We start from the raw sequence: 24,937 nt of genomic DNA on the forward strand, positions 1-24,937 counted from the left end.
TTATACTTTTATTTTGCTTTAAACAAATACATATAAATATAAACAACCAAAATTACAAAAGAAAAATCCTTAATCATCATAATGGGAAAAGCTAAAAAAAAACCTACAAAAAAATTCAAAGTACATGGCATAAGGGACGCGGGTGGCGCTGTGGGTTAAACCACAGAGTCTAGGACTTGCCGATCAGAAGGGCGGCGGTTCGAATCCCTGCGATGGGGTGAGCTCCCGTCGCTCGGTCCCTGCTCCTGCCAACCTAGCAGTTCGAAAGCACATCAAAGTGCAAGTAGATAAATAGGTACCACTCCAGCGGGAAGGTAAACAGCGTTTCTGTGCGCTGCTCTGGTTCGCCAGAAGCGGCTTAGTCATGCTGGCCACATGACCCGGAAGCTGTACGCCGGCTCCCTCGGCCAATAAAGTGACATGAGCGCCGCAACCCCAGAGTCAGCCATGACTGGACCTAATGGTCAGGGGTCCCTTTACCTTTACATGGCATGAAACATAAGCTATTATGGGAAAGAAAAAAAGAAAAAAGGAAAAGGAAAGGAGGAGGAGGAAGGGGGAGGAAAGAAAAGAAGAAGAAAGGGAAAAAAGAGGAAAATGAGCCAAAACACAAGAAGGTTCGTCTGTTGCACGCTTCCGTCAAGGTCACAACAGATCATTATTCTTATCAATTCTCTCTATCTGCATTTCATAGAATCCCTCATCTTGGTATCAGGAAACATTTCTCTATGCGGTATCATTCTAAACATAACCAGGTCTTTATTGATGAACCCTTACCCCCTAGGTAATTATTTAAACATTCCCATTCTTCTTTCACCATCTTTTTAGGTTTAATTCTTATTGCATTCTTTTTCTTTTTAAGGCTTTTATGGCAAGTCACAGAGACAGTAGCTTGCTTTCACCCAACTGCTTTAAAGAACAAAATATAAATATACAGGGCTTACAGCAATGAGGTGACCACCATGTTTGGGGGGGGCAAAAAATAAGAACTTTGGGTGAGAAGAGAGACCTCCCACAGCCCCGGCAACCACGTCTTGCTGTGGTTCAGTAGGGTCAGCTCAGGCCGGATGAGAGGCGTCCCTTAATGGCTATACTGCAAGTGGGTTAGCCCAGCCCAGTTTGATGTTCTCCAGATGTTGGCTTGGGCTGATGGGGCTGGAGTTCAACAACAGCTGGAGGGTATCAGGATGAAGGAAACCGCAGGAGGCAATGAAGAGATCTGCTGGTCCAGGTTGCATGTAACAAAAAAAATACCCTGTGTTGCAAACACAGACCAGCTTAAGCAGTAAGAGGCAACGTTTGGCTAATAATGTGTGTGTGTGTGTGTGTGTGTGTGTGTGTGTGTGTCTGTATATATATATATATACTGTATTTCAAAGTTCTTGAATAGAGAACATATGGTGGAGATACAGCTAATAAAATAAATCAATATTGTATGAACAAAATTGGAGACGGTAGTCAATCGAGGCAAACAAGCCTGAAGTGTGCATGCACACGAAAGCTCATACCAATGACAAACTTAGTTGGTCTCTAAGTTGCTACTGGAAGGAATTTTATTTTGTTTCCACTACGGCAGACCAACACGGCTACCTACCTGTAAATAATTTCATAATTATCTGTCTATGTATTATAACCAAATCAGCAATTTTTGATATAACTGTAAAAACTACTCTGAAAATTTATTATTCCAAAAATGAAACCTTCATCTGGTTGTGAATATTAAGATTATACCAGCAAGAATGAGTCTTTCTGTAAGAAAAAAAAAAAAGATTTAAATCAAGTCTTACCTTACTGTTTAGGGAAGTTTTTAATATTTAATGCTGGGGAAACTCTGCCAAATGGGCGGGGTATAAATAATAAATTATTATATTATTATATTATTACTGACTAGTGATTTAAATCAAGCCTTACTGACTAGTGATTTAAATCATGATTTAAATCGATTTGAGTTAAATCAAATCCACCCTGCTGTAGAGTATGATAATATATTTTCCTTGCCAGGAAAAAACTAAGGGTCTCTTTGTATAGATGCCTTTCTGCCTATTCCCGCCTCTGGCCCAGCCCAGCCCAAGCATCAGGCCCCCGAAAAGTCTACCACAAGGGAATGAAGCACCCCCACGCTCTGCTGAATTAAATCCTTGGGGAATCAGGAATCAGAGGCAAAACAAGCCCAGAGACAAAGGGATGTCAGAGTGGCCTCTTTGCAGCATCTTCCCAGCGCTCAGCGGAGGGTCAAGTCACTAGTCCTCATGGAAATATTCTCTGGCAGGGGCAGGCTGAGGCTTCTGAGGTTCATGCTGAGCAGCAGTGGAACGGATTCTGGGCCAAAGCCAAGGAAGCTCTCCTTGGAGAAGCCGCAAAATCTGCAGCCCATCTTCTTCGCAAGGCACATTCCATTCTGAATGCATTCATTCATGCATGCATGTATCCAGCCCACATTCAGATTTCTGGAGCCAGCACAGAGCCGGATGGGTGGTCCGAATGCCGTGCCTCTGTTGGGAAACATCTGTGCAAGACAACAGCTCCCTTCCCCCACCACCACGCATGCAGAGATCCAGAAATGCAATTTTCGGTAAACACAAGCGAATGAGCAGGGCACGGTCCAGTTTCCAAATGGAAAGGCAGAGTCTAGGGAGAGGTTGCAAATATATATATATATATATAGAGGCCAGCGAGGTGCAAGGATAGCAGGGTCAGATTGGAGACTGGGGTGATCTTGCAGACAGTAGCCAGGTTTCTGCAACACGCAGTGAGGATTCGCGAATGTTGCACGACAGTATTTTAATCGTTAGATGCAGATTTTGCTGAGTGATCTGTTGCACTGAACCTTTCAGAATTTTGTTTGTATGGCAATAAAGGTTTGAGACAGGGGTGACCCAGGTTCAAATCCTACCCAGCCCATTCAGTCATGAAGCCTATAATAATAATAATAATAATAATAATAATAATAATAATAATAATATTTTTTTATTTATATCCCGCCCTTCCCAGCCAAAGCTGGGCTCAGAGTGGCTAACAACATTAAAGTAATACAGCATTCTAAAATCCATTCATTATAAAATCAGTTCAAATCAAATTAATAGCAACCATTGGGCCAGAGGTCTGTGAAGAATTACCAAAGGAGGGGGTCAGGCTGTGCCTTGGCCAAAGGCCTGGTGGAACAGCTCTGTCTTGCAGGCCCTGCGGAAAGATGTCAAGTCCCGCAGGGCCCTAGTCTCTGGTGACAGAGTGTTCCACCAGATTGGGGCCACAGTCGAAAAAGCCCTGGCTCTGGTTGAGGCCAGCCTAACCTCTCTGTGGCCTGGGACCTCCGAAGATGTTTTCGTTTGAAGACTGTAAGGTCCTCCGTGGGACATACCAGGAGAGGCGGTCCCGTAGGTACGAGGGTCCTAGGCCGTATAGGGCTGGTTAAAACAGCACCTTAAACCTGATCCTGTACCCCACCGGGAGCCAGTGCAGCTGGTATAGCACCGGGTGAATGTGATCTCGCGGTGAGGACCCCGTAAGGAGTCTCGCCGCGGCATTCTGCACCCACAGGAGTTTCTGGGTCAGTCTCAAGGGCAGCCCCAGGTAGAGTGAGTTACAATCTAGCCTGGAAGTGACCGTCATGTGGATCACAGTGGCTAGGTCAGGGCGAGAGAGGTAAGGCGCCAACTGCTTAGCTTGGCGGAGATGAAAAAATGCTGCCTTTGTTATAGCTGCAATCTGCGCCTCCATGGAAAGGGAGGTGTCAAAAATTACACCCAAATTCTTAACGGACAGTGCTGGCACTAATTGCGCCCCCGCAAGAGATGGGAGTTGCCCCCCATATTGTCCCGACCCAGCCAAAGGACCTCTGTCTTCAAAGCCTACTGGGCAAGTCTATGGCTAACTTACCTCACAGGGTTGCTGTGAAGATAAAACAGGAAGGAGTGCCATCTATGCTGTTCCACAGTCCTCAGAAAAATGTGTGTGTGTTTAGTTTTTATTTATTTGTTTATTTATTGCATCTTCAAGGAGCTCAAGATAGCAGGCATGGTTCTCCACCTCCTCATTTAATCTCAAAACATCCCTCTGAGGTAGGTTAGGCTGAAAGGCAGTGACTGAACCCCAAGGTCACTCAGAAAGCTTTATGGCCATGTGGGGATTTGAACCCTGTTCTCCCAGGTCCTAGTCCAGCCTCTCCACTTGCCTCACAGAGACACATTTCCCCAAATCCATGTGGATACGCTTATTCTTCAATCTTTCACCTCTCCCCCTCAAACAAATTATAAACTTGCAAAACCACCTTGAGGATGTGGGTGTGTATGAGTGTTGGTGACGGCACGGGCATTGGCCAATAGACACCCCTCGCGTCCAGCTTTTCCCTCGCTGCATTTGACCACGTTGGAAATCTTGCAGAACTGGTTTTTCAGAGCCTGGACAGAAAAGGGCGGCACTCTATGTCCTGAACAGTAAAGGATACTTTCTATACTAGCCCATGGCTCAAACAAATTCCTGGTTTTCTTCTCTGGCAGCAGGGCAAACGAGCGGCAGCCTTTGGTTTGATTCAGGGCACATTGCCAAGCATTTTGTACAAAGTGGCAAAAGCAGATTAAACAGGTACAGATGGAGGAGTGTTTGAATTGACCCAAAGGCTGCCAGATGCAGGCAGAATGGAAGAAGGGTTAAGTTTCTTGGCACGCTGTCTAAATTTATGGTCCGTTTGTTTTGATCTAATCTATCCAGGGCCAAAGCATGGGGCAGAGAGGAGGGGCAGAGAAGCACCTGAGGGCACAACAAACATGACGTCACAGCAGGAAGCAGAACTGGAAAATCTTACCAACTGGTTGTTTTCGTAGATGTTTTCTTTGCTCAGAGCATCGAAGTTTCTGGAAAAGAAGGTCAAAGAGAAGGGAGGTTTAAGCCAAACGAGCGAGACTGGGCACCGAGATCTTTATTCAGCTGGAGGGTGGAGCATGCAATCCTGCCGGGTGCAGGGATCTGAGTTTCAAATGTGTTCCCTGCAGGGATTGTTGCAGGCAAAGCAGCACCCGGCAGGATTGAACCCTCAGCTCGCCAGCTCCGCTCACCATTTGGGGCGCCGTGATCTCGCACGATTTCCTCAGCGTTTTCCCCGGGGCTGTGATCTTGGGCATTTTGAGGCACCATGCCTGAAAAGCGCTTTTTCAGGGAGAGATTGCAGCGTGAAATCACGGGAGATCACAGCACCCAAAATGGCTGTCGTGCCCTCGCAAGAAAGAAAAAAAGGGATAACATCCCAGAATATGGCGTCCTGGTTTTTCCCTTTTGATGTGCTGGAGGGTAGGGAATGGGGGCCTCCTAAGAATTCCCAGCACCCTTAACAAACTACAGCTCCCAGGATTCTTTGCAGGGGGGAAGCCATGCCTGTTTAAAATAGCATGGTGCTGTTCTAAATGTATGCTGTTAATGTGGCCAAAGAAGCAGGTAAAGGTAAAGGTAAAGGGACCCCTGACCATTAGGTCTAGTCGTGGCCGACTCTGGGGTTGCGGCGCTCATCTCGCTTTATTGGCCAAGGGAGCCGGCGTACAGCTTCCGGGTCATGTGGCCAGCATGACTAAGCCGCTTCTGGCGAACCAGAGCAGCGCACGGAAACGCCGTTTACCTTCCCGCCGGAGCGGTACCAATTTATCTACTTGCACTTTGACATGCTTTCAAACTGCTAGGTTGGCAGGAGCAGGGACCGAGCAATGGGAGCTCACCCTGTTGCGGGGATTCGAACTGCCGGCCTTCTGATCGGCAAGTCCTAGGCTCTGCAGTTTAACCCACAGTGCCACCCATGTCCAGAGAAGCAGTAGATACGTTTATTAAAAGAACCTTCCAAACTTGCTGAGGAACCAGTGCAGTCATCTCCATATCCTATAGCCGCCATCCCCAACTCCATGCATCTCCAGAGATCTTGAACTACAACTCCCTTAAGCCTGGGAAATGCTGACTTGCACTTGCCTCTGATCTCAGACCAAGCCACAAGCAACCAATTGTCCACCGAGTGGGTGAGAGACTCTATACAGTGGTACCTCTGGTTGAGAACGGGATCCATTCCGGAGGCCCGTTCGCAACCTGAAAAGAACGCAAGCCGCATCTGTGTGTGCGCGGGTCGCGGTTCGCCACTTCTGCGCATGCACATGACGTCATTTTGCGCGTCCGCGCATGCGCAAGCGACGAAACCCAGAAGTAACCCTTTCCGGTACTTCCGGGTCGCCGTGGGACGCAACCTGATAACGCTCAACCTGAAGCAAACGTAACATAAGGTATGACTGTATCTTGGTGTCAGGGAACTGCCATCGGAACTAGAGGAGGAGGCAAGGCTCCACAGCGATGCTGGAGAGGGGCCAAGCAGGGAGAGAGGCAGGTCTCCGGCTGGGGAAGAAAATCAGCGTAATACCAGGGATAGAGGGGGGCCGATGGGGGAAGCAGAGACGAGGCTCCAGGACTCTTCGCAGGAGACCAGCGAGGAGAGCACAGGTCCTCCGCTGCCCACACCCACCCTGCGCAGAAGACTTCCGCGCAGGGAAAGTAGGCGGTGACTTGGCGTCAAAGAACTTCTTTGCTGGAAGAGGTTCAAGAAACGCCCACTGACGGATTCTGCCAGCGACTGAACAGCCACGGAGTGGATGGCTGTCCAGGCAGAAACGGCTTAACCAGGCAACCTAGCCCAGAGCAGCGGTAACTTACGCAAAAGCAACCCCTAAGGCTATCACACTTGGTTTTCAAACGCCTTGGTACTCATATAACTTGGAACCCAAACACTGCAAACCCGGAAGTAAGTGTTCTGGTTTGCGAACTTTTTTCAGAAGCCAAACATGCTCCATTTTGAGTGTTGCGCTTCCATTTTGAGTATTAAACTGAGGTCTGTTTGTTTTTGCTACTTATTTTGGGTTTTTGCTTTTGCGCCTCTTTTTTGTTTTGTTTTTGTGACTGTGTGGAACCCAGTTCAGCTACTGATTGATTGATTGACTGATTGTGTGAGTGCAGTACAGTGGTACCTCGAGTTACAAACGCCTCAGGTTACAAACGCCTCAGGTTACAAACTCCGCTAACCTGGAAGAGTTATCTCAAGTTGAGAACTTTGCCCCAGGATGAGAACGGAAATCATGTGCCGGCAGTGCAGCAACAGCAAGAGGCCCCATTAGTGAACACACGCCTCTAGTTGAGAACAGTTTCAGGTTAAGAACAGACCTCTGGAATGAATTAAGTTCGTAACTAGAGGTACCATATGGTTTATTACTTTCATTTTATGGATCAGTGGTCTTGTTAGATAGTAAAATTCATGTTAAATTAGGGGTTGTTTTTAAAAGTCTGGAATGGATTAATCTGTTTTGCATTACTTTCTTTGGGAAAGCGTGCCTTGGTTTTGGAACGCTTTGGTTTTGGAACAGACTTCCAGAACAGATTAGGTTTGAGAACCAAGGTACCACTGTACTGGGAAGAACTGGGCACAGAGAGCTAGCAGGCATTTACCACAGCGGTTTTAGGGAAGCATGACTCAGCACCAATGAGTCATCAAAAATCAGCTTGAGAACACATTTCCTCCGAAGGCATAGCTGGTTGGGCAACGCAGACGCCGCAAAGCAGCCAAAAACTCACGCTGATCTTTACTCTTTCCTACTCCGGCTCAAGACTTGAAAGGAAATCATCACCACCAGAGCTTTAAGCTTATAAACCTGCCGCAATTTGGAGGCAACGCCCTCGCTTTCTCTTTCGTTTCCACCTGGGCATTAAGCTTAAGACCCAACTGGCAGGTGCAAAGTTCAGCACGCAAACACAGAGGTTGGGCACGGGAGGAAAATCCCCTGCTGGCTTGCGTGTCCAGCCGCAGATAACGACAGTAGGCCAATAAAAGGAGAGGTGGAAGAGATGGAAAGAAGATAAAGTCCCTACCAGAGAAGAATGGCGGATGAAGTTGATGGACTATGCTGAAATGGCTAAAATGACCGGAAGAATCAAAAATCAGGAAGACCTTTCCAATAGTTTGACCGGCTGTGCAATGGTTAGAGCAGGCTTCCTCAACCTCGGCCCTCCAGGTGTTTTGAGACTACAATTCCCATCATCCCTGACCGCTGGTCCTGCTAGCTAGGGATCATGGGAGTTTTAGGCCAAAAACATCTGGAGGGCCGAGGTTGAAGAAGCCTGGGTTAGAGGATTGAATCCTGCTTCAAAACCTCACTCAGCCACAAAGTTCACTGACTAGCCTCAGGCCATTTGCTCTGTCACAGCCTATCCTACAAATATAGTAAATGAAACCATAATGGCAAGCAAGTAGCAGTCCTAGTATGATGATGCTGATGATGATGATGATTTATTTATTTATACCCCACCCATTTGGCTGGGTTTCCCCAGCCACTCTGGGTGGCTTTCAACAGAATATTAAAATACAATAACGCCCAATAATAAATGCTGGAAATGTAAGGAAACTGAAGGTACTTTCTACCACCTTTGGTGGACGTGCCCAAGGATCAAGGTCTTCTGGGAAATGATTTATAATGAAATGAAAAAGGTGCTTAAATGCACTTTCGTGAAGAAACCAGAGGCCTTCCTCCTGGGCATGGTAGGCCAATTGGTGTCAAGGAAAGATAGGACGTTCTTTATGTATGCTACAACAGCAGCAAGAGTACTCTTAGCAAAGTATTGGAAGACACAAGAGCTACCCACATTGGAAGAATGGCAGACAAAGGTGATAGACTACATGGGACTGGCTGAGATGACTGGCAGAATCCGTGACCAAGGGAAAGAGACGGTGGAAGAAGATTGGAAGAAATTTAAAGTTTATCTTAAGAACTGTTGTAAAATTAATGAGTGTTAAAATGTCTTGGGTAATGCAAAATAGAATTGCAGTGACAAACAATTGGATATGAGAAAAAGGATTTAAAGAAAGTGCTACAAGTAATTGAAATTAGGGGTTGCTGGAAAGATTTAAAACAGGGATGCAGAAAAGGGAGGTATGGGGAAGTCGCTGAAAGGTTTAAGGAAAAAAAGGTTAAGAAATTATACGTGTTTATATGTTTATATGTTTGTTTGTTTGTTTGTTTGTTTATGTATTGTGTTGTATTGTCTTTTAATATGTGTTGAAAAACCAATAAAAAATTTATAAAAAAATTTTTTATAAAAATTTATAAAAAAAAAAGAATATTAAAATACAATAGTCTATTAAAATCTTCCCTAAACAGGGCTGCCTTCAGGTGTCTTCTAAAAGTCAGACAGTTGCTTATTTCCTTGACATCTGGCAGGAGGGTGTTCCCCATGGCGGGCGCCACCACCGAGAAGGCCCTCTGCCTGGTTCCCTGTAACTTGGCTTCTCGCAGTGAGAGAACCACCAGAAGGCCCTCAGCGCTGGACCTCAGTGTCCGGGCTGGACAATGGGGGTGGAGATGCTCCTTCAGGTATACTGGACTGAAGCTGTTTAGGGGTTAAAGGTCAGCACCAACACTTTGAATTGTGCTCAGAAATGTACTGGGAGCCAGTGTATGTCTTTCAGAACTGGTGTTATATGGTCTCGGCGGCTGCTCCCAGCCACGAGTCTAGCTGCCGCATTCTGGATTAGTTGTAGTTTCCAGGTCACCTTCAAAGGTAGCCCCACATAGAGTGCAAACTGAATTCACTAGTCCATCTTACTTGACGTTTGCACATTGCTACTGTTGCTCTCCAGTTTTCTGAAGTGCCCTTTGCTGGAATGTGAGTTTATCCTTTCCTGTACATGCAAACAACGCAGATGAAGAGAAGCTGGAAACAGTTGCTTGGTTGTCCTCCGCTCCCCCGAAGGATCCTGCCCCTACTCGCATCTCAGCTCAGGCCAAGGAAGGACAAAGGGTCTGAGGCTGACCCGGAGTCACTGACCCCCACATGCCTGTGGCAAGTTTCCAGCATCACCATATCAACATCCTGGGAAAGGCTTGACCTGTTGATTTCTGCCTGTCATGCAAAAAAAAACCCCCACTCAGTAGAAGCCAAGCGATTTCCTCAAGGGCATGCGGTCTACTCTATCATTTCATAGCTGCTTAAAAGAGGACATTTTTGCAAGCGCAACTTGTCTTGCTGTAGGAAAGGGGAGAAGCAGCACAGAATAAAATTCTACCCTCCAAATTCTACACAACTATTAAAGGCACAGGAGTTCAAACAGACTTGCCTGGTGCAGTAATGAAACTGGAGTGGAAATCTAATCAAGATGTTTTATAGATGGTCCTTAAAGGTAAAGGGACCCCTGACCATTAGGTCCAGTCGTGACCGACTCTGGGGTTGCGGTGCTCATCTCGCTTTATTGGCCGAGGAAGCTGGCGTACAGCTTCTGGGTCATGTGGCCAGCATGACTAAGCCGCTTCTGGCGAACCAGAACAGCGCACGGAAACACTGTTTACTTTCCTGCCAGAGCAGTACCTATTTATCTACTTGCACTTTGACGTGCTTTCGAACTGATAGGTTGGCAGAAGCTGGGACCAGGCAACGGGAGCTCACCCCGTCGCGGGGATTCGAACCGCCAACCTTCTGATCGGCAAGTCCTAGGCTCTGTGGTTTAACCCACAGCGCCACCCGCGTCCTTAACACCTACCAAAATAGCTAAAATGTATGACAAAAACAAATCTGTGCTGGAGGTGTGGTAAAACAGAGGGGACACTTATACATGTTTGGTGGACCTGTGAAAAAAATCAAAAGCTTCTGGAATATAGTACAGTGGTACCTCGAGTTACATACGCTTCAGGTTACATATGTTTCAGATTACAGACTCCGCTAACCCAGAAATAGTGCTTCAGGTTAAGAACTTTGCTTCAGGATGAGAACAGAAATTGTGCTCCGGCGGCGCGGCAGCAGCGGGAGGCCGCATTAGCTAAAGTGGTGCTTCAGGTTAAGAACAGTTTCAGGTTAAGAACAGACCTCCGGAATGAATTAAGTACTTAACCTGAGGTACCACTGTATATGACAAGCTTAAAAAAATGTTTAAGTATAACTTTATGAAAAATACAGAAGCTTTTCCACCAGCGATAACAGACACAGGTATAGCAAGAGAAGATCAGAAAATATTCCTCTATGCCACAGGAGCGGCAAGGATCCTAATTGCTAAAAACTGGAAAAAAAGAAATTGTGCCAACAAAAAAAGAATGGCAAGACAAACTGTTGGAGTATATTGAACTGGCTTAACAGATTAACAGAGGCAATTAGTAATTAAACTGGAGTGGAAATGAAGGGAAAGCAGGGAGAAGGGAGGGGAATCAACACCAGGGCAGTGAAAAATGGATTCCCGCTGCCAAAGTTTGAAAGAAAAGTTGATTCCCTGGCCAGGAAGAGAACAGGCAGGGAGGGAAGTTCAAGGAAATGCCTGAGGGAGGTGGGAGGGGCTGGCAGGAAGCAGGAAGAGATTCATGAGAAGGGGGAAAGGAGGGTAAATAATGAAGAAACAAAGGCCACTTGGCACCATAAATAAAGGGCTGCGATGCCACTTTAAACAGCTGTGGTTTCATAGAATCATAGAACTGGGGAGGGTACCCCAAAGGTCATCTAGTCCAACCCCGGCAATGCAGGAATCTCAACTCGATCTTATAGGACAGATGGCCACCCAACCTCTTATTAAAACCCCCCAATGAAGGTTATTAAGATATGGAGATACAGAGGAGCTCAGCCGCCTCTCCTGGCTCGGGCGCCGCTGACCCAGGACAGAGGCAGGAAAGTACTGAGTTCTTTGCCTTCTCCACAGTTTCGGTGAAGACTCACTTTTACTTCTGGATCCTCAGCACAAGAGATTTTTCCTTCCTCCGCTCACAAATCAGCTTCAGGTCAGCTTCCAGTTCAGCTCCTCAAAGAATCCTGGGAGCTGCGGTTTTATAGGGTGCTGAGAGTCGCTGGGAGACCCCTCTATTGCCCTCGCGCAGCTGCAGACAATCTTATTTGGCTACGAGTCATCGCCAAAGAAGAAAGTAGAAGAAGCAGTTCCCAGAGTGGTTCAACAACCAATCCCTTTTCCCAAGGAAATCTGGGAATTGTAGCTCCCTTGCTTTGTTGTTGTTGTTGTTTAGTCGTGTCCGCCTCTTCATGACCCCCTGGACCAGAGCACGCCAGGCACTCCTGTCTTCCACTGCCTCCCGCAGTTTGGTCAAACTCATGCTGGTAGCTTCGAGAACACTGTCCAACCATCTCGTCCTCTGTCGTCCCCTTCTCCTTGTGCCCTCCATCTTTCCCAGCATCAGGGTCTTTTCCAGGGAGTCTTCTCTTCTCATGAGATGGCCAAAGTATTGGAGCCTCAGCTTCAGGATCTGTCCTTCCAGTGAGCACTCAGGGCTGATTTCTTTAAGAATGGATAGGTTTGATCTTCTTGCAGTCCATGGGACTCTCAAGAGTCTCCTCCAGCACCAGAATTCAAAAGCATCAATTCTTCGGTGATCAGCCTTCTTTATGGTCCAGCTTTCACTTCCATACATCACTACTGGGAAAACCATAGCTTTAACCATACGGACCTTTGTTGGCAAGATGAGCATCTTAAAAAGCTCCCTTGCTACATGGGAATAATCATACTGGTCTACCTCGCAGTGTCGCTGTAAAGATTATCAGGAAAAAGTACCGTATGTGAATTGCTCCCAGCACTCAGCTCTTAAGGTAGATTTGCAGTGTGCGCATGTCAAACATTGGAGGCAATGACTTCAGCTCCTCCATGATAATATGACAGCAGCAATCGCAGATAGCAATGGCTCTCAGTGAACCATTCACAGTGGCATCAGGTGTTAAACAGGGTTGTGTTATCCCCCCAACTCTATTTATTATTTTCATCGCCATGATCCTACACTTTGTCGAATGGAAACTCCCCAACCGAGTAGAAATCATATATTGACCAGATGGAAAGCTCTTTAAGCTGAATAGGCTGAAAGCAAAGAATAAGATTACCATGGCTTCCGTCATAGACCTTCAGTATGCTGATGACAACGTAGTGTTTGCACACTCAGAAGATGACCTCCAAACCATCCTAAATATCTTCGCAGAAGCTTATGGAAATCTTGGCCTATTGCTCAACATCCAAAAAAACAAAGTGCTGCACCAACAAGCACAAAACAACCCCTCCGCAGTGTCACAAATCCAACGCAATGGTGTAACGTTGGAAAGTGTCAATCACTTCTCCTGCCTGGGGAGTTATCTTTCTACAAGGGCCGACATTCATGCCGAAATTCAGCATCACCTGAGCTCTGCAAGTACAGCTTTCTCCCAATTGAAGTGTAGAGTGTACAAGGACAGAGACATTCACAGGGAAACCAAAATGCTTGTTTACAAAGCAACCTGGTGCCTTCATCAACATGGTGCCCTCCTAGTGCTCTGGACCACAAATCCCCCCCATGCTTGTTGGGGCTTTTGGGAGGTAACAGCACAAAATATGCTTTTGGGGGGAGCAGCAAGCTGGCAAATGATCTTTTAACGCAACTTAAGAAACAGCATGAGGGGACGCGGGTGGCGCTGTGGGTAAAACCTCAGCGCCTAAGACTTGCCGATCATATGGTCGGCGGTTCGAATCCCCGCAGCGGGGTGAGCTCCCGTCGTTCGGTCCCAGCTCCTGCCCACCTAGCAGTTCGAAAGCACCCTCAAGTGCAAGTAGATAAATAGGTACCACTTTATAGCGGGAAGGTAAACGACGTTTCCGTGTGCTGCGCTGGTGCTGGCTCGCCAGAGCAGCTTCGTCACGCTGGCCACGTGACCCGGAAGTGTCCTCGGACAGCGCTGGCCCCCGGCCTCTTAAGTGAGATGGGCGCGCAACCCCAGAGTCGGTCACGACTGGCCCGTACGGGCAGGGGTACCTTTACCTTTTTAAGAAACAGCATAGAGAGGGTCACAGAAGCCGCCCCACAAAAGCCCACTCCCTATTAACAACAGAGATATGTCTGCATCAAAATCCTGCTCAACTTCACCCAAATGTCTCCTCCCCACAAAAAAAAGTCTTGCCCTCTATATCCATTATGCAAATCATGCCAGTGGGAAGAATTGACTCAGCTTCTGCTGGTCGTATTGAACAGGTGAGAAGCCACACGGGGCGCTCAGGTCCCATGCTTGTGAAACACGGACCACTTATAAACGCCATCTCCAACTCCTCGAAAGATTCCATCAATGGTGTCTCCGAAAACGTTTACACATCACTGGGGAAGACAGGCGAACTAATGCCAGTGTACTGGAAGAAGCAAAGATCTCCAGGGTCGAAGCAATGATTCTTCAACATCAACTTCGTTGGTCTGGTCATGTTGTGCGGGTGCCTGATTATCGTCTTCCAAAGCAACTATTCTATTCTGAACTTTAAAAGGGAAAGTGTAATGCTGGTGGTCAACAAAAGAGGTTTAAAGACTCTCTCAAGGCAAATCTAAAAAAATGTATAAATACCGACAACTGGGAAACACTGGCCTACGAGCGCTCCAATTGGAGAACAGCCTTTACCAAAGGTGTCATTGCCTTTGAAGACGCTCAAACTCAGGACACAAGGGAGAAACGTGCTAAGAGGAAGGCACACTTGGCAAACCCTCACTGTGATCAACTCCTGCCCGGAAACCTATGTCTCCACTGTGGAAGGACAGGTGGATCCGGTATTGGCCTCCACAGTCAATTCCAGACTCACTGTTAAGACTGCGTTCATGGAAAACAATCTTACTTGGCTAGAGTATTCCTGTCAAGATTCAACAGGCACTTTCCAGAAACAGCTGAAGACATTTTTGATCCGACAGATAGATAAAGGGGTCTTTTCCACTATGCTTCACTGGGATTTTAATCGTGTTGTGTTTTTTTAACAGTTTTTAATTATCTTATGTGCAAATCACCTTGGGACAGTGGTTTAGAAGGTGATTAACGAATTGTAAAAATACCAAGGCGGGGGCTAGCCCTTGGGCGAGCAGATTCTGTTTCACTTCTCTCCTCCGACCCTCTCGCCTGCTTTTCCTGAGAAGGATGTGGATGATGTATAAACAGCCAAACATGTGTCAGACCTGTTAGCAAAGCAAGTCAAAACAATAACAGACTTTCCATCTAAACTATTTGCTTTAACCTCCACATTCCAAGGGGTAAGTTTAGCGTCTGTTTGCTGAGAAATAAACGCTGTTTAAACACAGATGCAATCAAGAGAAAGGATATGGGACAAGAATCCTGGCTTTTTTTCCAGGAAGGCTCCATTGCAAAGGTCCAGAATCAGATGGGCTCTTAAGAAGAGAGCAAAACTTATTGAATCCATCTGCGGATCTAACAGTGAGACTGCAGAAGAACCTCCCTCGGGAGATGGTGAACTCTCCTTCCTCCGAGGTTTTTAAGCAGAGGATGGTCCTGGATGCTTTAGCTGAGATTCCTGCATTACAGGGGGTTGGACTAGATGACATTTGGGGGTCCCTTCCGAAATAAAAATTTTAAGGTCTTATATATATAAAATAAATGTTCATAAATGTACCAACCAAGCACGTACATAGATCAGCACGGAAAGACAGTCCTGAAACCATTTTGACTCCCAAACTGACCAAATGTTTTCTCTGCAAGGAGAGAGGGGAACAGAGAACCTTCCCATTGTCTCAGGAATTGGGAAATCACCATCTCAAAGGAATGGCCAGACTACCAGGAAAGGCAATCAGATAAGGCATTACCAGATAACCTGGCAGACAGGAAAAACAACAACATTCAAATTTCTGTTGTAGACCGCCTTTTCTGTGATGTAGGTATGATGTTTGTGGGGGGTGGTCTTGGGTTACACCCCTTCTGGGATGTATATATGATGTATGGAGGGGTGGTCTTGAGCTCCAGGAAGGCAATTTAAATTGTCTATATAAGGGCAGGCACACTTTTGTTCTGGGTCCTCCTCCTGCGTGTGAAGGGGGCACCCTGTTGCAACAGATCAATAAAGATCAGGCTTACTAGCTGCTTTGCTTCTCAATATTCTCTGGTTGGCTCTGTTATTTTCTCTGACCGATGGAGAACCTGCAAAGGACTCTATAAGGGCTCTTGTGTTCCCCATAAGGGAATAAGGGCAGTTTTTTGTTTATTGCACTTCCAACTCAACATTTCTACGATTCTTTGACCTGTTGGTGCTGAAGACAGAGAGGAGAGGGTTGGGTAGAAGCGGTGATGCAGCTCGACCGCTCAGCTGTCTCCTTTCTCATTTCCCACCAGTTTCTTCGTCAGAGTCAGTCATATGGAAGGAAGTGGGACAAGGGCACATTATGCCACAGTGGCTCAGACAGTCATGCATAACCTCTGAGTTCATTCATCATGTGCGTTTGGGGTTTCAACAGGGATAGCGTCATCCGGTGGGCGAAGTTTGATTGTGAGCGATTCCTTTGTCTGGCCCTGGTTTTGCAGAAGTGGAGGGCGATATAGTGGACCCCCGACAGGCCTGTGGAAAACCTCTTAGTTTTCTTAACCCCCAAGAGAAGGCAGTTCCTTTTCTTTGTTTCTTAATCCTTTTGCTCCTGCAATGGACTTACTTGGAAGAAATGGAGGAGGAGGGGCTGAATTTTGTTATTTATTATTTAGAATTCCATCCTGCTTTTTGTGGGCGGCAACTGCCAATCTGAATTAATTTTGAAGCTTCGGGAGACGAACAGTGAACTTCTTAGCTTTGGGGGAATGCATGCAGCCCTAGTGTGAATCTAGGGCAAAACGGGGGGGGGGTGAACTTGCTGAAATGGGAGGGGCAAGCTGTGCTGTGCAGCCCCCACTCAGGCACTCCCTATTGCAGCTGATCTCACCAGGGCTTGCTGTGACTGCGGATCAGCTGATTGGACCATCAGCTAGAAGGGACCATGAGGGTCACCTAGTCCAACCCCCTGAAATGCAAGAATATTTTGCCCAATGTGTGGCTTGAACCCATGACCTGGAGATTAAGGGGCTCATGCTCTACTGGCTGAGCCATCCAGGGGATTGTAGAGGTTCAGAAAAGGGCAACCAAAATTATCGATATTCCACACTAGGGATCATTAGGTGAAAGAGCTGAAAAGAAAAATGCTAGTATCATGACACTGTGATGTAAATCTCAGGTGAAACTGCATTTGGAAAACCGTATAGGGTTCTGGTCACCTCACCCCAAAAAGGAGACGGAAGAGTTGGAGAAAGTTCAGGAAAGGGCAATGCAGATGATCGAGGGGATGGATCAACAACCTTACAAGGAAAGGCACCAGCATTTGGGAGTTTTTTGTTTAGGGAAAAGGCAAGTTAGAGGGGATAAGATACAAGTTTATAAAAATTATGCATGGCATGAAGAAAGTGGATAGATCAAAGTTTTGCTCCCTCTCTCAGAATACTAGAGGAAATTCAGAGAAGCTGAACATTGGAAAGTTCAGGACAGACAAAAATAATTTATCCACATAGTGCATAGTTAAATTGTGAGGTTCCCTACTGCAAAATGTGATAATGGCCACTAACTTGGATGGCTTTTAAAGCAGATTGCAGAAATCCACGGAGGTAAAGGCTATTGGCAGTGACTAGCCATGACATCTGTATTATCACTTTTGCTTTTAGGTGAAAAAACTTGTTCAGATCTCACCTCTGTCCTGAATTCCCTCGGGGGAGTTTGGCAAACCACCCTGCGGGCTTCAGCCAGCACTAATACCACCCCTACCTCGCAGGGTTGTTGTACGGATTGTCAGGGCAAAATTAATGAGCATGTTTTTAAAACCACCCTTCATCCGGCTTGACTCCAGGGCAGGTTACAGGTTTGTTTGTTTGTCTGTTTTTAAGAACACAAGACGAAACTGAGGGGGAAGGAGCAGGCAAGTACATTTTAAAAGTGCAAAAGAACTTTTTCAAAGGCTGAGCAAACAAAAAGGTGATGGTTTTGTTTTTTTACTTGGCACCTAAAAGAAAGCCGTGATGCTGCCAGGTGAGCCTCAGGGGACGGCATCCCATAACAGAGGAAGAAAGCTTCTCTCACTAAGCACCACCCACTTTGCTTGAAAAGGGAAGGCACAAACAGAGGTGGACATTGGAACATGATTTCAGAGCAAAGGCAGATTGATAAGGAAGCTTATTGGATCGACCTGGATGTTCACAGGTTAATGAATGTGAAACTCTATGGACCAAAGCAGCCTCCTGCAAACTGCTGCCCTCCATTAGTTGTTGGGCTCCAACTCCCATCAGCCCCAGCCAGCAAGGCAAATGGCCAGGGGGTGATGGGAGTTGTAGTCCCCAACATCAGCAATTACTACTACTTAAAGAGAGATATCCCCACATCATATTTTCTGATCACAGCACTTTGACATTTCATCTAGCGTAGGAACAACTTTGGACCACAAACCCCAGCTGATCCTGCCTTTTGGAGACATGAAGAAGTTGCCACCGACACCACCTATATTATTATTATTATTATTATTATTATTATTATTATTATTATTATTTGCTTTAAATATCCTGCCTTTGCATGGTTTTCCCTGCCTCCTCATTTAATCCTCACAACAGCCCCGTGAAGCAGACCAGGTTGAGAATAAGTGCCTGTTCCAAGATATAGCTCAGTCGGTTAGAGCATGGTGTTGATAATGCCAAGGTTGCAGGTTTGATTCCTGCAGCTGAATATTCCTGCATTGCAGTGGGTTAGACTAGATGTCCCTCAGGGTCCCTTCCAACTCTCTGATTCTGTGACTTATAGCCAAATGAACCCTGGTCACTCTCAGGCCTTTGTCCAACACTCTAACCACTGCACCACGCTGGCTTATGACTCTGGTAGACTGCATCTGTCCATGGAGGTGCCACTTAGCTATTCCAGCAGACCCCCCTCTGAAAGCTCTACCTGCCAGAAACTTGCCATCCTGCCCTCATCCCTGCCCCCCAGCGCTTTGCAAGGGTTCTTTGCACACACACACCAAGTCCTTAATTGCAAGGGGGTGAGACCCCTAAGGCAACCCCTTCCCCAGCGCTCTCTCTCTTTGTAGAACTCACATGAGATCCGGTCTGTGCCGATGAAGGATGGCACAGAAGGCCAAACCGTCCCGGAAAGAAGTGGTCATGTTGGTGATGCTGACATCCCGGTATCCTTGGCACTGTTGCTTGCACCACTGCTGGAGGGCTTGGATAGCTGCCATCTTGGAGGGGGGCGATGAAAATACGAGGAAGCGATGGAGAAGGAGGAGAGAGCTGTTCAGAGCCCCTCGCCTTGGCTTCTGGGCTGCTCAGCGCAGGATTGGAGACGCTGGCGGTCTTCCGAAGCGCGCCGCCGTCTAAAGCTCTCCCCGCCCCTATCCAGCCCCCCAAGTCGCCCCGCGCCCTCCTTTTTCCATAGCAGGAGGCGAGGAAAGCTGCAGGCAAAACTGTCTGAAATCCCAGGCACACGTGTCTAGCAGCGGGGCAACGTCTGGTGGCCAGCCACGTCGCGCGTTCCCAAATGTGCCAAATTGTTGTGGGGCGCGGGGCGGGCACTCTGTGCCAGAGACCCTCCCCAAATCCGGCGCCCGGGAAGAGCAGCGCCGGCCGAAATCCAGCCCCGCTCCCGATCGGTGGAACGGAAAGCGGCCGCGGCGCTTCCGACGTGCGCCAAGACGCACGACCTCTCCAAAAAGTACCCCAGAGGCGCCCGTAGGAGCGGCCGGGCGGCAGGGCGGAGGGAGCCCCGTAAGGAACGATCGCGTCGGGGAGGCTCCGCCGGGAAAGCCGGAGAAACTCCAGCCTCCGGATCTGTGGGAAAGAGGAGGCGGGGAGGGAAAGGAAAACTTCGGCGGCGGGGGGAACCGGGGAGCCAATGGCCGAGCCTGGAGCGCAGGAGGGCGGGGAGCGGGACGAGACCAGCCGAACTCCGCCTCCCGGACCTCCCCGCTCTGCCCTTCCTTGCTGCTGTCGGGCCTCCAGCGGCGATCTTCTGCGTGCTTACTCTCCGGTGCGCTCGGGAGTGGTCCAGTGGGGTGTCCTGGCCGGATCCTATGCATGCTTACTCTGGAGTAAGGTGCGCTTCGCGCAGTTGGGAGGACCGGGTCCCTGCAAAGGATTCCCAATGGTGGGGCGAGCGGTCGGATCCTGATAGCACTTTTTTAGAAGTAAGCTCCTAGAGTCCTATAGGACGTCCAGCCCGATCCTGTTGTCCAACAGGAAAACGATCTAGATCATTTATGATTTTTTAAAAAAACACAGGGCTCGGCTGGGGGGAGCTGTCCATTTATTCCTACTTTTGGCTTCCTGCTTCTTAAAGGTAAAGGGTAAAGGGACCCCTGACCATTAGGTCCAGTCGTGGCCAACTCTGGGGTTGTGGCGCTCATCTCGCTTTACTGGCCGAGGGAGCCAGCGTACAGCTTCCGGGTCATGTGGCCAGCATGACTAAGCCACTTCTGGTGAACCAGAGCAGCGCACGGAAACGCTATTTACCTTCCCGCCCCAGTGGTACCTATTTATCTACTTGCACTTTCGAGCTTTCGAACTGCTAGGTTGGCAGGAGCAGGGACCGGGCAACAGGAGCTCACCCCATCACGGGGATTCGAACTGCCGACCTTCTGATCGGCAAGTCCTAGGCTCTGTGGTTTAACCCACAACGCCACCCACTTCTTAAGCAGTTCCTAATCCATAAGAGGGCCTCTGCTCTTATCCCCTGTTTTTGGCACCCCTGGAGACAATGGAGAAGTGCACCTTCCTGGATAAAGTCAAACTGTTGGACAGTTACAGCGCCTGCCGTGGCTGTAGAGACCGATAGGGGAGAGACATGTTTTGTTGCAGCTGGGACACATGAAAGTGTCCAGTTGTGCTGCTGCAGATGCACCAGGGCGATTTTTCTCTCTGCTCCTCCCGCGGTCATTCCTCCTCTGGCCACTGCTGTGGTTGCACAACTTGACTGCTCTTGTCTCCAGGGGATTCCCGCAGACATCTCCTGAAACAGATGGTTGCCAACAATTACAAAATAGTATCTTTAACAATGCATTTCAACCAAGGCTGACACAACCCCCCCCACACACAAGTACACTATATAAAAGAATATAAGCCTTACCCCCTCACCCTTCCTCTCCCCCCTCTTCTTCTCCAGCCTTATACTGTACTCAGCACTAATGTTTCATACCAAATGTCATTGGTCTGTGAGAAATCCTGAAAAAAGAGGCAAGGCATGTGCTTTTGTAAACCAAGGAGATCTTTAATCCACAACAACAGCAATGCTTTCCAACCCATTTCACCAGAACAGACACTTAAGCTAACCAGCCTGTGATCCCCCCCTGGAAATTCCCCGCCAGATCCCTTAAAAAAAGTTTTTTCATTGGCCACTTACCAGTCCTCAAGTTTGGAAGCTGAGCTTGGGAACAAATTGCATATTTTTGTAAGGAGATCAGCAGTTTTCGCATCTGAGTTCTTTCTAAAGATTCTCTCTAAGACATGGGTAGGCAAACTAAGGCCCAAGGGCCAGATCCGGCCCTATTGCCTTCTAAATCCGGCCCATGGGTGGTCAGGGAATCAGCGTGTTTTTACATGAGTAGAATGTGTCCTTTTCTTTAAAATGCATCTCTGGGTTATTTGTGGGGCCTGCCTGGTGTTTGTACATGAGTAGAATGTGTGCTTTTATTTAAAATGCATCTCTGGATAATTTGTGGGGCATTCGTTCATTTATTTCCATAAAATATAGTCCGGCCCCCCACAAGGTCTGAGGGACAGTGGACCGGCCCCCTGCTGAAAAAGTTTGCTGACTCCTGCTCTAAGAGGAATGCCTCCCGGACCCAGCAATCTTCTGGGGTTTAATTCACCAAGGAGGCCCCAAACTCCCCTCAAAGGTCTGCCAAAACAAATAAGGGTTTCCAGAGGGTGGCAGAACCCAAACAGAAAGGGTGTGTGTGTGTGTGTGTGTGTGTGTGTGTGTGTGTGTGCCAGGGCAGGTAGCGAGGAAGGAGGTGCATGGCCCACTCTCCCCACCTGCACTGAGACCACTTCCAACCTTCTTGCTTACAACGCAAAAGGAGTTGGGAAGATCGGAGAACAGGAAGCTTCTACTGAGGCGAACCCACTGGTCCATCTAGCTGAGAACTGCCTATTCTGACTGGCAGCAGCGCTGCAAGGTCTCAGAAGAAGAGTTTGGATTTGATATCCCGCTTTATCACTACCCGAAGGAGTCTCAAAGCGGCTAACATTCTCCTTTCCCTTCCTCCCCCAAAACAAACACTCTGTGAGGCGAGTGGGGCTGAGAGACTTCAAAGAAGTATGACTAGCCCAAGGTCACCCAGCAGCTGCATGTGGAGGAGCGGGGAAGCGAACCCGGTTCACCAGATTACGAGTCTACCGCTCTTAACCACTACACCACACTGGCTGAACCACAGCCCTTCGCCTTATAAACAGGTGACAGTCGCTACCATACTCCTTGCAATTGTGAACACACACACACACACACACACACACACACACACACACACATACACCCCACATTACCCCCAAATAGGGATTTGCTGATCAGTGTTATGGGCAACGGGCATGGCTGATTTGCTTGTTAGGTAAAGGTAAAGGGACCCCTGACCATTAGGTCCAGTTGTGGCCAACTCTGGGGTTGCGACGCTCATCTCGCTTTATTGGCCAAGGGAGCCGGCGTACAGCTTCCGGGTCATGTGGCCAGCATGACAAAGCCGCTTCTGGCAAACCAGAGCAGCGCACAGAAACACCGTTTACCTTCCCGCTGGAGCATTACCTATTTATCTACTTGCACTTTGACGTGTTTTCGAACTGCTAGGTTGGCAGGAGCAGGGACCGAGCAAAGGAAGCTCACCCCATCATGGGGATTCGAACCGCCGACCTTCTGATCAGCAAGTCCTAGGCTTTGTGGTTTATCCCACAGCGCCACCCGCGTCCCTGATTTGCTTGTTAACCATGGCTAAATGAGCTACGTACGTACCTTTAAAAAGCTCTTCTTTTTCTCTCTTTCTTTTTGTGTTTCCTTTCTTGGTCTTTCTCTTTTTGATATGCTAAGAAAAAGATAAAGTGATAAAAGTGTATTATGAAAACCTCAGTAAGTTCAAAGTGATACTATGTAATTTCTTTAGTAGTATTTACAAAATGTTTAAACTGTTTAATTGTAATGACTTGATGTAGCAACCACTGTGGTTGTTTTTCCCCCTCTTTGTTATTGTTGAATTCTAAATAAAGTTTTATTCTGCTAAAAAATAAAAATAAATAAAAATAAAAAGCTCTGTTTTTATTGAAAAATTCCTCCCACTTCACAGACAACAACCAGCAGAAACAGCCGCCTAATCCCATTGCAGCCAAGCAAACATGTGCTTAAATGTCAGCGGAGATTTTTTCAAATCTCATGTCAGCCCTGTGGAAAGATGAAGACTTTAAAAGGCGACGTACGCCTCTCCGAAATGATCTATGGATTATGGTGAAACATGGAATGGTGGAAGAGTCTTTGTTAACATGTGAGATGAGTAGGGGGCCATGATTCTGCGCAGGAACCTGACTAGGGGAGGCCAGCGCCAGCATGCATTTGTTGGGTTAATCCTCTGTCAGAACCAGTTCAGTAAAGCGCATTTCTCTCCCAGCCTTCTAAGATGCTAGCCAGTTTGCATTTGCAGCTAGAAAGCCAGTGCGGGTTGCTGTTCCATCAGATTTCTACCTTCTTATCTTTGCACTTTCTCAGTGTTCTTCAACCTTGGGTTCCTGGATGTTGCTGGACTACAATTCCCATCAGCCCTGGCCAAGCTGTCTGAGGCTAATGGGAATCATAGAACTGTAGCGTTAAAGAGTCCCCCAAAATCATCTCGTCCCACTCCCTGAAGCACAGGAATCTCAACCAAAGCATCCATGACAGAGGACTATCCAACCTCTGCTTAGAACCTCCAGGGACGGAGAATCTGCCAAACTCCCGAGGGAGACTGTTCCACTGATGAACAGCTCTTACTGTCAGAAAGTTCTTCTTGATGTTTAGTCAGAATCTCCTTTCTGAAGGAGTGTCTTCACCCCCATCGTTCAGCCCGGACACTGAGGTCCAGCTCTGAGGGCCTTCTGGCAGTTCTCTCCCTGGGAGAAGCGAGGTTACAGGGAACCAGGCAGAGGGCTTTCTCGGTGGTGGCGCCCACCCTGTGGAACGCCCTCCCACCAGATGTCAAGGAAATAAACAACTATCTTACTTTTAGAAGACAGCTGAAGGCAGCCCTGTTTAGGGAAGTTTTTAATGTTTGATCTTTTACTGTATTTTTAATGTTTTGTTGGAAGCTGTAACTTGAATCCTTTATTTTGAGTTTCTCCCTCTCTGGAGAAGGAGAAAAGCTTGCTGTACCTTCCATATTGAAGTATTTGAAGATGGCTATCATATCTCCTCTCAGTCACCTCTTTTCCAGGCTAAACATACCCAGCTCCTTCAACTGTTCCTCATCAGGCTTGGTTTCCAGACCCTTGATCACCTTGGTCGCCCTCCTCTGCACACGTTCCAGCTTGTCAACATCCTTCTTAAATTGTGGTGCCCAGAATTGGATACAGTATTCCAGGTGTGGTCTGACCAAGGCAGAACAGAGTGGTACTCTTACTTTCCTTGACCTGGACACTATACTTCTCTTGATGCAGCCTAGAATAACACTAGCTTTTTTTGCTGCTACACATACTGTTGACTCATGTTAAGCTTGTGATCTACTAAGACCTCTGTATCCTTTTCACATGTACTGCTAGTAGGCCAGGTATCCCTCATCTGGTTCTTACTGCCTAAGTGCAGAACCTTACATTTGTCCCTATTGCAATTCATTTTGTTAGTTTTGGCCCAGTTCTCCAGTCTGTTAAGGTCATCTTGGATCCTGGTTCTCTCTTCTGCCACATTGGCTGCCCCTCCCAGTTTGGTGTCATCTGCAAACCCCCTCAATACCTTCATTCAAGTCATTTGTAAAGATGTTGAACAACAATGGGCTCAGTCAACCAGCTGCAAATCCGCCTAACAGGTACCTCGTTCAGTTGTAATGCAGTAACATCTCAGGTCCCGAGGTTGAAGAAGACTGTAATAAATCTAACTCACTTCTTTGGGCTGGTTCACACAAGCTCACTCCTTGGTGGCTAATGGAGAGAACCATGTATGGATGAGAAATCA

At 47.5% G+C, this 24,937-nt stretch overlaps 1 protein-coding gene across 2 annotated transcripts in view; it reads right to left on the minus strand.

Annotated features, from left to right (window-relative positions):
- MICALL2 (MICAL like 2) overlaps nucleotides 1–19,633 on the minus strand; it is a 52,333-nt gene extending 32,700 nt beyond the window's left edge. The window contains exons 1-2 of one of the 2 annotated variants that reach the window (XM_083585650.1): nucleotides 18,859–19,626; nucleotides 4,802–4,850 (exon numbers count right to left, since the gene is read on the minus strand). In XM_083585650.1, coding sequence (XP_083441776.1) covers nucleotides 4,802–4,850; nucleotides 18,859–19,001 — 192 coding nt within the window. In that variant the 5' untranslated portion in view covers nucleotides 19,002–19,626. Of the gene's footprint in view, nucleotides 1–4,801; nucleotides 4,851–18,858 lie in introns of both variants that reach the window. The other variant, XM_083585651.1, reaches the window with a different exon arrangement.
- Between the last annotated feature and the right edge of the window lie 5,304 nt (nucleotides 19,634–24,937).

The sequence above is a fragment of the Podarcis filfolensis genome, assembly GCF_964270895.1.
Source record: "Podarcis filfolensis genome assembly, chromosome: 14".
Classification (NCBI taxonomy): Eukaryota; Metazoa; Chordata; class Lepidosauria; order Squamata; family Lacertidae; genus Podarcis; species Podarcis filfolensis.